Source organism: Nasonia vitripennis, chromosome 3 (genome assembly GCF_009193385.2).
Source record: "Nasonia vitripennis strain AsymCx chromosome 3, Nvit_psr_1.1, whole genome shotgun sequence".
NCBI classification, from domain to species: domain Eukaryota; kingdom Metazoa; phylum Arthropoda; class Insecta; order Hymenoptera; family Pteromalidae; genus Nasonia; species Nasonia vitripennis.
In genome coordinates this window covers 8,423,385-8,437,377 of record NC_045759.1, presented here as the reverse complement: position 1 = coordinate 8,437,377, position 13,993 = coordinate 8,423,385, and the positions used below count along the sequence as shown (strand labels likewise).

General features: G+C 45.0%; 1 protein-coding gene across 12 annotated transcripts in view; it reads left to right on the top strand.

The window, feature by feature from the left end:
* LOC100121249 (tyrosine-protein phosphatase Lar) overlaps positions 1-13,993 on the top strand; it is a 321,079-nt gene that overhangs the window by 286,515 nt on the left and 20,571 nt on the right. For 8 of the 12 annotated variants that reach the window (XM_032598648.1, XM_032598647.1, XM_032598642.1 and 5 more), the window contains 5 exons: positions 1,198-1,380; positions 11,026-11,136; positions 11,545-11,823; positions 12,232-12,516; positions 13,922-13,945. In XM_032598648.1, coding sequence (XP_032454539.1) covers positions 1,198-1,380; positions 11,026-11,136; positions 11,545-11,823; positions 12,232-12,516; positions 13,922-13,945 — 882 coding nt within the window. The remainder of the gene's footprint in view (positions 1-1,197; positions 1,381-11,025; positions 11,137-11,544; positions 11,824-12,231; positions 12,517-13,921; positions 13,946-13,993) is intronic. The other 4 variants (XM_032598649.1, XM_032598645.1, XM_032598644.1 and 1 more) reach the window with 2 other exon arrangements.

The window sequence follows — 13,993 nt, the reverse complement described above, 5'->3', positions numbered from 1 at the left end:
TATACGATGAATTGAGACTTTTTTCGAGATACACCACGAGAAGATGTTTAAACGCACAGTTAACTTGTTCGCAATTACTTGAGAGACCACTCAATCGACTTTAATGAAAGGTAAATACGCGGAGCATAAAAATCTGACAGCGCAAGGACACGTTTCTCGTGGTTCTCCGCGGTATAATCATTAGAAGAATTATACAATACCAAGGCAAATGGAACGTTGAAAGCTCCCGTAATTTTCGATTTTTTCCTTCTCACTATCCCATTTTCTCTCCGGTGGCCTTTTAACCCTTTTTTCACGCTGTGTGCGTATAGCGGAGCCGATATTGAATTTCGATTGTGGGAAGCAGCCACGAGGCGCATTTATCCGTATCAGGATATCCCCCCACTTTTGCAAACGAAAGACGGACACTCGCAATGATCGGCCGTAACTTAACGTCCCGTGGGATTAGAGAAAAGAGTCAAGTGAGAGAATGGGACGGAAAAATACACTGAGTGACAGAATGAAGAAGGGAAGAGCTTCGCGGACGACAGGCACACCGAAGGGGCTTCCAAATTTATACGGCCGAGTGATTCTCGGGAAAATCAGCGACGGCCGTCCGTAACATTTTTCACGGATACGACCAAGTCTACACGTCAAACGCGTTGCATCTGAAATTCTTCCGACTCGCTTCGTATATAGATTCGCTCGGCGAAAATAAGCACACAGTGAGAGGGAGAGCCTCCATTATTTACGCTCATTCCGACGTCCGCGCTTTTTGCCGGATCGACCTCCGAAAGTTTCGCGCGAGAGTTTTGGCATGGAATGATATTGATGAGCGCGCGCCTGCGGATGGGATTTTCGCGTCGAGAGTTTGCAAGCTCTTTCGCCCCTTTTTTTTAATTCCTTTCTCTCTCTCACGCCATTTTCATTATATACCGGCTCGCGAGCGTCCGCTCGTTTTTGATTTAGTATGGAAATTTCGTGCAAATTTTTATTAATGAATCGCGCGGATACTCTCTACTGACGCGCGTGTATACGTAGTTTTGGAATTTTCGAAAGTTCGCGCGGGGGAGTCCTCGCGAGTGCGTTTGAGTTTGCAATCAGTCTGAAACGTTTTAATACTCATTCAGGAATTATAATAGGCACATTTAAAAGGCTATCACAGAGTAAACAATGAGTTTTCAGAAAAATCTTATATTTGAACCTCTTCTGTTACAGTCGACAAGCTGCCGAAAGGCTTCCCGATGATCACCCAAGCGCCGACGACGAAGGTCGTGGAAAAGGGTCACAACGCCCAGCTCTCGTGTTCGGCGATGGGTTCACCTATGCCGATCATCTCCTGGATGAGAAATCAACTGCCCATCGACACGTCGAATCCGCGATACGTCGTTCTCGAATCTGGTAAGTATTTTATTTTAAAAAAATTCCTTCCGAACGATTTCACTCGCGACTTGAACGACGCTATCAGTATAGGCAAATCGGAGCGTCTAAAATTCATATACCCGCCTATCTCCAGCTTTTTACAGACTTGCCCCCATAAAAAATGTATTAGCTTCTTCCGCAAAATCTATTTAAATGGAATTATTGCAGCGGCTCGAATGGAATTCATTGTATTGAGTTCTCGGAGTGCAGCAACGTATACGTACACTCGATGGCAAAATTCCAAACGCGTGCTCGTCCATTTCCCGCGGCCCTGGTGGAGCTTTCAAGAAAATGAATAAGTAAATAGCTACTTTGGCTTCTGTCATACATACCATTTTCTCCAAGGCTCTTCATCAATCAAATCGCCAAGAATAAAAACAAAAAGCAGCCAATGCGCATAAATTTACATCGATCAGGAGTAATGTTACACCGAAACACGATACTTATATTCATATCAGAAACAAACAAGCGGCGTATTCCGAGCTCGGAAATCAATTACCCCCCGTTGAATTTTCGTCTTACATATAATGCGCACGATAAGTCAGACACCGAGAAAGATGAATAGATAAGGAGAGGAAATCGAAGGCCGGCTCGTTGAGTAAGTCACTGTCAAGCAGCGACAGAGGGAAAGAGAGAGTGAGAGAGAGAGAGAGAGAACCTTGATCGAGTGGTCATGCAATACTCGCCATAAGGGCGCGGCCTCCCCCTCTCTCTCTCTCTCCTGGAAGGGCCAACCCGCGCGCGCGTGTGTGTGCGTACGTAGCCTCGGCTATCTATATTGATATATGGCCGCACGTAGGCAGCCCAGGCTTATACATTATATCTCGCATTACCGGCTTGCGCACCTGCATCGCCAACTAGCTTCTCGATGATCGCGCGGCCCTGATGTGCTTGCAAGCGAGCTTGCGCGACTGTGTACGCGTATATCATATTCGGACTGAGGAGGTGTCTATTGTGCGGGGATAAAACTAAAAAAATGTGTAAAGAAACGAAACGCGTATCGCTGTTATAAGAAAGTAAATAGACCGTTTCATATTCCTCGCGGATGTATAAGACAGTGCAAATAACCGTCGACTGTGTATTATACGGGACTTTATCGCTCTCGCGAGTCGACGGGAGAAAATTGTTTTTCCAAATCGAACTACGCGCTATCCGCGTCATAAGTTTTTACGATCTTACGAGTAGAGGAAAAGCTCGTACAAAAGCTCGGCATGTAGTCACACTCTCTCTCGCTCCCAGTATAGATAAGTCTCGCGACAAAATGAATCGTAAACGATCGTGTATCGAGTCGATACGCCGTAGAGTATATAGTCATCTTCGCGGTATAACGACGCTTTTCTTGCTTCCTATCGTCTTTTCCGTCCGCGTGCTTCGACGCGTCCCTCTCTCTCTCTCTCTCTCTCTCTCTCTCTCTCTCTCTCTCTCTCTCTCTCTCGATAAAAAGCTCCGACGACTCGCGTCGCTGCAAGCGCGAAAACGAATCGCGTGTTGTTTAGTCCTTTTTATCGTCGCAAAAACACCGCCGACGTGAGTTACTACGCGTTTTTCGTCCATGCATCATTGTCTGCTTATGCGAGTATGCGCGCCCGAGTGCGTGAGGGCACGCACGTATCGATCGCGCGACGGGCCGAGCTTTACACATGTGTCCCAGTTGAGAGTGAAAAGTGTGTGACCAGACAATGAATCAGTCGCGGAAACGAATCGTTTATTTTCTGTCTTCTAAAAACAAGCTTTACACCGTCGATGCGGGATTGGGTGTAAATAGTTCTGCCCGAAAGCTCTAGAATACAAGGGCCGCGAAGAAAAGAATCACTTCTTTGTGCTAATCAACGTCCGACCATTAATCCAGACGCGAGACAGACGTCTTGAAACGAATAAAGCGAGGAAAAAATCCCCGTATACACAGCGCGTGTGCGTCTGCAAAAAAGATGCAAAACATCCGCAACCTCCCGGAAACACGTAGATAAAAATCGAATCGCGGGCCGGGCTGGAAACGTGAGCCGCGTTTGCCTAGCGCTCGCATATACGAAAAAGCGCAACCTTTTCGCGTGTCTCTCCCCTCTCTTCCACTTCCATATCCCTCCTGTATACGCTGCTCTTAATGCGCCTCTCGCTATATATGTACACAGCGAAAAAAAAACACAGAAGCCGTGGGCCAAGTGTTTGCTCGCGCGCAAACGACATGCGAAGTTGCGCTGCTGGCGGGCGGAAATGAGCTGAAAGTAACTGCAGTAAAAGAAGGGAACTTCGGGGATCCGCGGCCCAAGCTACAAGCATCTGCTTTCAGCGATCTTCCCCCCCCCCCCCCCCCCCCCAGCCGAGGCGCGAGATATGGAATTTTTTACTGCGGAGCTTCTCGCGATCACCCCCTACCCCTACCCTCTGTGTTTGCTCTCTTTCTCTCCTGTACCGGTGGAGGGGGGAGGAGAAGTTCACGTATTGTGTGCTACATACTCTTGTTTTCTTTGCCGCGGCGAAAGTTCGGCGGTTGATCACAAGCAGCTCGCGCGGCTGGGATTTACGAGTGTTTGCCCACCCCGCGTGCGCGATTTTAAAGCGATTAACAAAGCTGTTATGGATGTGCCTTTTGCTCCGTGAAAATCGATGAGGAATAAAAGAGCCCGGGCTCCATTAATAATCGGCTTCTCGTGTCGGGCAGCTGAGACCTTATAGCGCGAAACGCTTCTAGCTCTCTTTCTCTCTGTCGCGGAATTAATTGTTCCATTTACTCTCGCGCGCGCGCGAAAGTCGTGTTAAAATATTCACTCTCCGAACTGTAATTATAGTCGCGCGCGGGAGAATTATACGCCGTAGACGAAATACAGCAAGTCCGCGCAGTTTACGTCTAATGACTGTGAGCGAGAGAGAGAGAGAGAGAGAGAGAGAGAGAGAGAGAGAAAGAAAGAGAGAGATCAGCTCCGCCCTCCTCCAAGAAACTTGATACATAATCTCGAATTATATTCAACTCTCACGCGTCCCTTCCCTCCGCACCGGTGGCTCGCGGACACGTTTAATGCTGCGGAACTCTCATAATTCCAGCGACGTCGTAAGCATTTGTCGAAACTTGCGAAACGGCTGCTGCTAGTTGTTTTTAAAGACGGCGCGACGAGAGAGAGAGAGAGAGAGAGAGAGAGAGAGAGAGAGAGAGAGAGAGAATTCTTCTCCCGGAGGTTTGATCCTTGCACGCGATAATCGCCGGTAGAGAGCTAGCGAGCGAGCGTCCGCTTTCAATTAAGCTAAAAGATTTCCAGACGCGCGGCAACTTTTCAAATTGATTATACACGAGAGAATTTTTGCGCGCTAAGTGGTAAAGTCGCGCTGCAGTCAGACGAGGTCGTTATGAGAGACCACCAAGTTGACTACTACTTTCCGGGATCTCAAGTTGCCCGCGCCGCTGCTGTGCGCGCGCGAGCGCTGACACCGGATATAAGCTTCGCGTTTCTTGTAGACACTTTCAACTTGGAAAACACTTGTGAAACTGCCTGTGGGAGTGAGTGAGATGTGGTCATTTAATTAAGCGGAGATTTTTTTTCCGAGCGATTGTTTTGCGTTTGTTTGCTTATAATCTTGCGACAAATTTCATTGAAAACTATAATTCGATGTATTTGTTATTGCATACTTCCTCATTAGGTTATACATACTACACATTTTCTCGTGCGTCATGACGAACCTTTCGAGCAACAATGTGAAAACTAATAATGGCTCACTACATACACGGTAATTAGTTATGATTGCGGCCGGCATGAAATATTTCATAAACTCATTAAGGTATAGCAGGATGCGCGAACCGGCTCTGCAAATATAATTATCGATACAATTATAACCGTCGATAGACACATACACTCAGTTTCTCGATTTTTAATTTTTACCGTATCGCGAGATTGAAATAACTCGACGCTCCACCAAGACCCGCTGATAGTCCGAAATCAGACCTCGGCTCAGCACGTAGTCGGAAAATCCTCAGGAGGCCTCTTCTCCGCACCATCGGAAAAAGAAACTGGCGATGGTACACGCCCAGCAAGCTGGATGTACACAAGGCGGCCGGATGTCGATGGCAGTGATTTTGATGTTTTCGAGCAGTAGCTGGTTCAGAGAGGAAATACCGTTAATGGAATAATGATTTAATTTCGTTGAAACGCGAAATAGAGAGCCCAGTTTGGAACGTCTGAGAAATTGTTAGGTGTTCTATTTCGGCTGCGATCTTTACCAAAGCTTCTCTTCCGAAGCAATATGACATCTATTAGTCAGTAAGTTCTAAGGTGAACAATCATGAAATTGAAATTCGGTTTCGTGCACAGACTACCATCGTTACATATTAAGTCAATCGATGGCGAGTATTCGTATAACATAATTGTTTCTGATTGAAATTGACTAAAATCGATAATTCCGTGCGATATTCATTACAGTCTGTATACATTTTATAATTTGCTGCACCGAATACGAATATTTGCGTTTCGGATAACGAAAAATCATCTCTCCAACGAATTATGCATTTATTCTGGTTAAGTAATCAATTCACGGCGGCGCTCCATCGAACTGATTGATATTAAGCCATTCATCCGTCAACGAGTAAAATCCTTTTGAAATTTTCAACGTAAATACGTAAAAGAACGTTGTATGGAATGGACTATCGATTTATAATAATTTCAGCGAGCTGCCGTTAAATCGATACAGACGCCTCATCAAACTGTAATCATTCAAAGACATATAGTCTGTGCGAGCCGGTCAAGCGTAATGAAATCCAATAGCACAAACCGAACTTCCTTATCTGGGAGGCGATGTTGCTCCGGAAGTTGCGGCTAGTGCGCTCACTTGACCGTACCACCAGCTGACCGGATAAACCTTATCGGAAATCACGATGTGATGCAGTGATAGCTTGTGCAGAGTAAACTGGCGTGTCTTGGAACTAGCTCGAAAAGAATTAAATCAAAAGAATACTTTTTTCTCAAAAGATATAACCATCATAACTATACTAAAAAGTAGCGAGATCACTTCAGCTTTCACATATCAAACTTTAAAAATGAAATAGTAGGAATAAATAAACATTAAAAACATTGCAGCGAGCTTCCTCCAGCCATAACAAACAACGCATGCAAATCACACATGCACATGGTTCCGCGAAAGAGAGAGAGAGAGGGAGAGAGAAATAGCGGCAACATAAAATTTTCCAATTTGCCGCAGCGCAGCTCGAAAAATATTTCCCTTGCATATCGTCCTCGCAAACACATATTTTATAAATCGAGCTTCCTTTGACGCTCGCGGCCTAGTTTCTTTGTTTTTCGCTGCTCTTTAACGTTATATCGTTCCATCGAAAAAGCTCCAGCACTATACGCAAAAAGACATCTACCTCCGCGAAATCGCGAGACAGATCCAAGGTTACACGTACACGCGCATCTCACGACGTAAACATATTTCCCGGCGGGTGTTTGTATTCTATTTGGACGCGCCGAGAGAAACTCTTCCCCTCTTTGCATCGACGCCAGCTCCGCAGCCGCGTATAGTTGTGCGTCTGTCTTACTTACTCTCCGACGTTCTTCGTTCCTCTCCTTTCTCAAACGCCGAGTATACGCACGTATACTTCTCCCGACGTGTATTTATGGCTAGCCGCACGCGTACATGCTAAATATTCAATCAGATTGCGAGTGAATTTCGCTCTCTCGGCTCTTTTTTCCATATCCGAAAATTATCATTATGCGCTTTTACGGTAATAGGGCATGAGTCGGTGCTGTAGAGCCGCGGATATTATACCGCGCGGTAGGAAATATCAAACGCTTTGTGCGTTAAATATACGAACGCGGCCGGGAATTTTTAATTTATCGGCTCTCGCTATATACGGGCCGCGCAGCGCTGTACTCGTGTGCATTAATTAAAAATTCGTTTTTCCGCGGACGTAATAACGAGGGAAGGAACAAAAATTAAACGCTGACCCCTCTATGTCTACTTGTCAAGCAAACAATAGCGAACGATTTCTATTGTTATATCGCAGTCGCAAGCATTCAACGCGACTCTGTCAATTTCTAGGCGCATAACTTTTCGATGTATATAACTGCGCGGGAAAAAAGCGCAAACAAACGAGCTGCGAGCTCTCCGAGTGTTCTTGAAAAACAGGCACGCGAAACTTTCTTCTTCCGGAAAGACGTTAAGGTCCGCTTCTCCGTGTTTGAAAGCTCTGGCGCGTGCTTGCGGATGAAATAGCTGCGTGTGTGCGAATTCAATTTTTTTTTTTTGCAAACTTTTCTCGCTGAATTTACGCTGGAAAATTCTATTCCGAATTCGGGGCGAATAATGCGGGTAAAATATACACCCGGTTATGCGAAAATATTATTTTATGCGATTTCGGCCTGTTTGTAGAGTTTCGTACACAATGTACGCACTTTACGTTCGGTGAGTGGCTTTCGCGAAATATTTCACGTGATTCGCGTTACACTATTCCGTGGGCAAAACTGTTTGTTAATACGTACGGGTATTAAAATTTCGTGTAACGCGAATTAAAGGTAAAAGCTCGCAATTTTCTAAAAGTTTACCAACGAGCTATAAGCGCAAAATTCATTATCCCTCAAGAAACATTCGCCAGTGTAGTTTTCGCCCTCCTGTATGAATACACACACATAGCAATATCGCATATACCGCGGCTCTCTCGGCGGATTATCGGATTTCAATTCTTTCTCCCCGCAACAGCTCTCCTCGTCGTCGTCGTCGTCGTTTCATTCGCGCTTTCATCTTTCATTTTTCGAATGAGTGTCGCCCTGGCAGCTCTCCCTCTCCCTATTAATTTTCCTTGATCCCGACTAGCGCTGAACGTACGAGTTTCATTAAATCCGAGTACGTTACGAGGCTCATATCTGCCCTATAATTGTACTTCAGCCGGCTATTGGTCCTCAAAACGGAGGAAAAAGAAAAAGATACCCGGTTGAGAAGGGAGGGGGGGAGCTTTTGATTAACTTTTTTTAATCAAGTCGGGGCTAAGTACTTGCACGAAGCGGCGCCGCCGCCGAAAACCCGCGGCTCACGTGGGGGATTAGCCGGCATAAATCGTTACACGTACGGTAATGTGTAATTTTGCCCTGTACGCAGTATAGCTTGATGCGGGCGGATAATTGAAAATTTTACTCTTGGTATCGTGGATTCGAAGAAATTATCGCGGTTTTCTGTATACACGCGAGTGCATGCGCTGTATTAACGATCGCGGTTTTAACGGCAAAAGCGCATTAATGGATGCGCCGCTTTGAACTCAATGCTGCTTTCAGCCCTCCTTTTTTTCTTCTCTTCTTTCGCCAGCTTCGCGCCGATTTTTCATCGATAATTTATGCGACTTGACGCGCGGCGCGATGATGTCCTGTCTGCAGCCATTTAATTTCATATATTCCTCTCTGTATATGTGGTTCATTAGGCGACGCTTCGCTTTATTGAAGATGAAAAGGCTGTATGCTCGTGGTGCGCAAAGGATAACGTTTTTCATAGCGAACGCCTCATCGGTCTATCTCTCTCCTTTTTTCCGAGCTTTTCAGGCTAGCCCTGCGAGATGACTCCGTGCTACTTTCCTTCGTTATATACTCTCGATTGGTCAGATCTGCTTTTTTCCATCGTGTTTTTTTTTACAATCTATACCAGAATCAAGTTGAACAGCGGTCCGTCACACGTGTTCTACAAATCGCTCGCGTTACGTCCCAGCGCTCTCATCTTTCCCCTCGATCTCCTCCTCGAGGCATGTATACAAGAGAGCTTATATATCTCTCGATTAAATCGCGAGCTATATGTACTTTTTCGCTCAGCATCGATATATTATTCTTTCCCGTCGCCGCGGCGCGCACTGCACACACCGAAACCGAAAAACTCGCTCCGCGTCGCGCACATGCGATAAGAGAACAACTCAACGTCCGCCCATATACACAGCGACACGGCGTATGTGCGTTCGATATAGATGGCAGTAGTGCTCTGGCACGTATACACGTCGTGTATGTATGTGTGTGTATATATAAGTTCTTGGCGCGATTACGTATTCCGATCGGAACCGATACGGAGACGTCGTGCGGAGCGGAGCGAGCGATGATGGAGCGCTTTCTCCGACGCGGACTCGCGGCTTCCGCTCGGCCGACGCTAATGCGCCCTTGCGCTCAAGTGCGCGGCGCGGCGCTACTTACTGGACGTTCGACGTGCAATAAAGACGCGTTGCGCGGGCTGTGTGTATGTGTATATAGATTGAAATTCGTGTAATCGGGGATAATTGAAAGCGAGAGATTAATGGGGCTATAACGAGGCAGTAAAAGTTCGCTGTAAAAAGCGCGTATGATGATAATATACTTTTAAAGCAATCATAACGGACATATGCATTGTAATTAAAATTAATGAATAATTCAATGAACTCGCTGCGGCATTAAATAATTCCGCGATAAAACTCTCGTCCCGAGGAATAATAACGACGATGACGAGTCTCTCGGCGCTGTGTTTTATTCATACGTATAACATCTGCTCGAAAAATCAATATACCGACGACGATGCGCGTCTCGAAAATCTCTCTGGAACGATCGCGCCGCTGGCGAAAGAAGAGCCCTGCAGCAGCTCGAAAAAGCTGCTGCTGTGTGTACAAACAGTCTACACAGCAAACAGGAAAGTCGAGATAGAAAATAGATAAGCGCGCGAAAATAGAGGAAGAGAGAGAGAGAGAGAGAGAGAGAGAGAGAGAGAGAGAGAGAGAGAGAGAAAGCTAGCCATGGCGTGAGTATAGAGTTACAGATCCGACAGCCAAGGCAACTTGAGTCGCGTGTATTTGCTCGCGCGAACAACCCCCTCGGCTTTGTTGAAAGCTCTGAGTGACGCCGAGACGGCGAGCTCGTATACAGCGAGAGAGGGAGAGATAATCGAGAGCGGAGCTTTTGTTGTTGTTAAATCGCCGAATTTTTCAATCGCATCGCCGTGTAATAATAACAATACCGACGATCGCATAAAAAGGTGATACTTTAACGCTGAATGTATACACATCGATCTCATCGCCATTACCTCGCTAAACGGACAAATAGCTCTACATTCAATATCAATATTTCCCCAACGCCGCTATCTCGCCGGCGGATCGCGTGCCGGTCCCGTTAATACAATATAATATCACAAAGCGCCCAGCGCGCGCCCGAGAGAGAGAGAGAGAGAGAGAGAGAGAGAGAGAGAGAGAGAGAGAGAGAGAAATCAAAGATTCCCCCGAGCGATAGGCCCCCGCGTGTATATAAACAGCGTTATGAAACGCGATTGGAAAAAAAAACGTTTTTCAGCTCCCATCCCAGCTCTGTACAGAAGCAAGTAGTGTCCTTTTGTATCTTCGACAGGAGGCGCGTCTATACGTATATATAAACGAGGCGGTGCAGATAGCCCAGTTTTATTAAAAAAGTTTGATAATTCACGGCGGCGAATGATGGAAAGGAGAATGGAAAGGGCGCCTCTCGCTTTTAATACAGAGATAGAGGAGCTTTTTTGTGCCGCAGTCGCATTTATTTCCATGCCATTGACTCGCGAGGAAACGCGGAGTATATATATATATATATATATATATATATATATACCGACGAGCGACTGCCGATGATATCGTTTTCTTTCTCGATACGGAACATACTAATTTGCTTTTGCCATCTGTTTCAGGAGCGCTGCAGATCACGGACTCCGATCCCGACGACCAAGGCAAGTACGAGTGCGTGGCGACCAACAGTGTGGGCACCGAGTACTCGAAATCCACCCAGCTTTACGTCAAAAGTGAGTGCTTTTTCTTTAACTGCGATGACTTTCTTTTTACTGCGCTCATGCATAATCACGTGTATACGATTTAAACTCGTCGAGTCGCGAAATCCAACAACTCGGAATTTTACGGTTAAGAAATTTCTATTTCGGGCTGAATTTCCTATGTTTAATTATAGTTTCGTCCTTAGCATCAAGCGTCGCGCATTATTCGAATTTTTCTTAAATACGATGCATAATTCCGTTCTTATATATTTTCAACTTTCGTATACCGCATATTTCTATACTCCGTACCCCTCACTAGTGCATTCAAGCTGATTCATATTTACCGCGCGCGAGAAACGCTCTAAAATAGTTCGCGTGCATGCGAATTAATGATCCTAAAATAAAATACGACGAAATAAAAATGGTGATTCTATTATTCAGTACGACGAGTATTGCCGCACTTCTCGCGGCAGCCCGATCCCGTGGTCGAGGTGACGTTAGGCGAGTCGACGAACCTGACGTGTGTCGCGTACGGTTCGCCGATGCCTTACGTCAAGTGGCGCAAAGAACCGGCCACCGATCTCACGCCTGACAATCAGATGCCACCGATCGGTAAGAACGTGCTGCACCTCAAGAACGTCCACGAGTCGGCCAATTACACCTGCATAGCTCAAAGCGATCTGGGCGTCATCAACACCACGACCTACGTCAAAGTTCGCTGTGAGTATAAGTTCCCTTTTATATTATTGAGATATAATCGCACGAAGGCTTGACCTCGTTTCTTTTCGATTTCAACGCCAGCTATATATTGTCGAAGCGATTAGTCGGAGTGAAATATGCGCGCATATTGTAGTCGCTATAAAAGCATAAAATCTTATTCGCTCTGAAAGCTATAGCTCGAAGGAAGTAGGTCGAATTTTTCGAATATAAAATTCAGGCGACTCGTCGAAAGCAGAAGCTCTGCCATCGATAGTTAAACGAGTCCCTATCCGCCAGTTTTGCAAAGGAAAATATACGTGAGGATCTGTCGTGTGACACAAAAACATTTACTCTCAGCTTGGCTGAACGTCATCGACGAGAAGAGAAAAATAAGCAGCGACAAAAGTTCACACAACCTGTCTTCCACAGCTTTGCCTCTGGCTCCGGAGAACGTGCAAGTATCGGAGATAACGGCGACTTCGGTGAAGCTCACCTGGTCCTACAAGGGGCCGGAGTCGCTCGCTTATTACGTGATCCAGCACAAGCCGAAGCACGCCCACCAGGCGTATGCCGAGATATCGGGCATAACGACGATGTACTACATGGTGCGGAGCCTCAGCCCTTACACCGAGTACGAGTTCTTCGTCATCGCAGTCAACGACATCGGACGTGGACCGCCAAGCTCACCAGTGGTCGTTACCACTGGCGAAACCAGTCAGTATTCTTAGCCATGCTTTACATTTTTTTATCTTTTTCATTTAGAAATTAATTATTTTATACCTTGTCTTTTCTCTGGATGATCGCTTTTGAAATTCTACCACAGGACGAGTTGGGAGTACGAAAATCAGTTGTAACTTGAAGTACTTTTCTTCCAATTCGTTCTGCTGTGCCACCCAAGCATTTTCCATCCTACAAAGCGTGCATTTGTCTAAGCCAGTGCCATAATGACGCATACCTTTATATTGTCGAATAATCCAATATTTTATAACAACTATAAGCTTTTGAATTTCAGCATTGATGTTCAATCGAGAATAAACAATATAGAGCTCGCGAGCAAAATTTTTTAATAACGCGCTTTCACTGACATTGATGAACTTTTATCTTTTGTAATTCGATTATTTGATTTCACGATTGGCCCTTTTGCGATTGCATGGAAATACATTTGGAATTACTTTATAAAACCAAATTAATTCACCGTTGATTCTCGATTAAACGATTGATCACGTAATTACGATTCGAAATAATTTACGACTTATATCTCAATACACGAGGTAAAGGACTATCATCTTCATGTACATGACTTGGTATAGAGAAAATCGTCGCGAAAACTAATTAAAACATATTTATATATACATATATACGAGCAGTAAGAACGCAGTAGATTTTGTTTTTGCACCTAGCTTAGTATTTTTGCACCAAACGAAACGAACAAACAAAACAATATTTTTGCAATGGTTTTTGAGGGAAATATTTTGTATTTTTTCATGCCGTCTTCCGCGGACACGCTCGTTCCACATGTAAGTGACAATTCCAAGAAGCATTTTTTTATAGCGCATACCAATAAAGCACTTTTTTCCATCTTTTTCACTGTTAATCTCTGCCACTCTCTTTCACTTGTCTCTTAGAAGTTACGTACACTGTTTCATTTTGCACCTGTTTGTCATTTCTTTCTCTCGCGATTTTTTGGCCGATCAATGAACGATAGTGATTTTTTCGTGTCGTCAGTAGTGCATATATACTCCGACGTAAAACCAATTTACGAAATAATCACACCGTCTTGCACCTCGACTCTTAGAGCACTTGGATATATATCATTTGACTGAGAGATGAATAACGAATTAGTCAAATCGAACGCTGTACGAGTAAAATTTTATCGCTATGCAATCGATTTGACTAGACGCAAGGATATCGTTTATTAAAGTGACTATATAAAACCATGAGGCAGTCATTTTAACGAAAAAGATATAGTGGATTCTCTCAGTGACGGTGTTTGCGTGCAAGTACGAGCGAAACCTATTTGATAATTTGCGACTCGATTCGCTTGTGCTTTCACAAGTTCACCTAAAAACCCACAACAATCGTATGAACAATAAATAATCGTTTGACCTTTTTCATATAGCGGAATCAACAAATGGAGGTGCCAGTAAGTCAAAGTCATGTTTTAAGAGTGTTGTAGTGATTTTGTTTATTT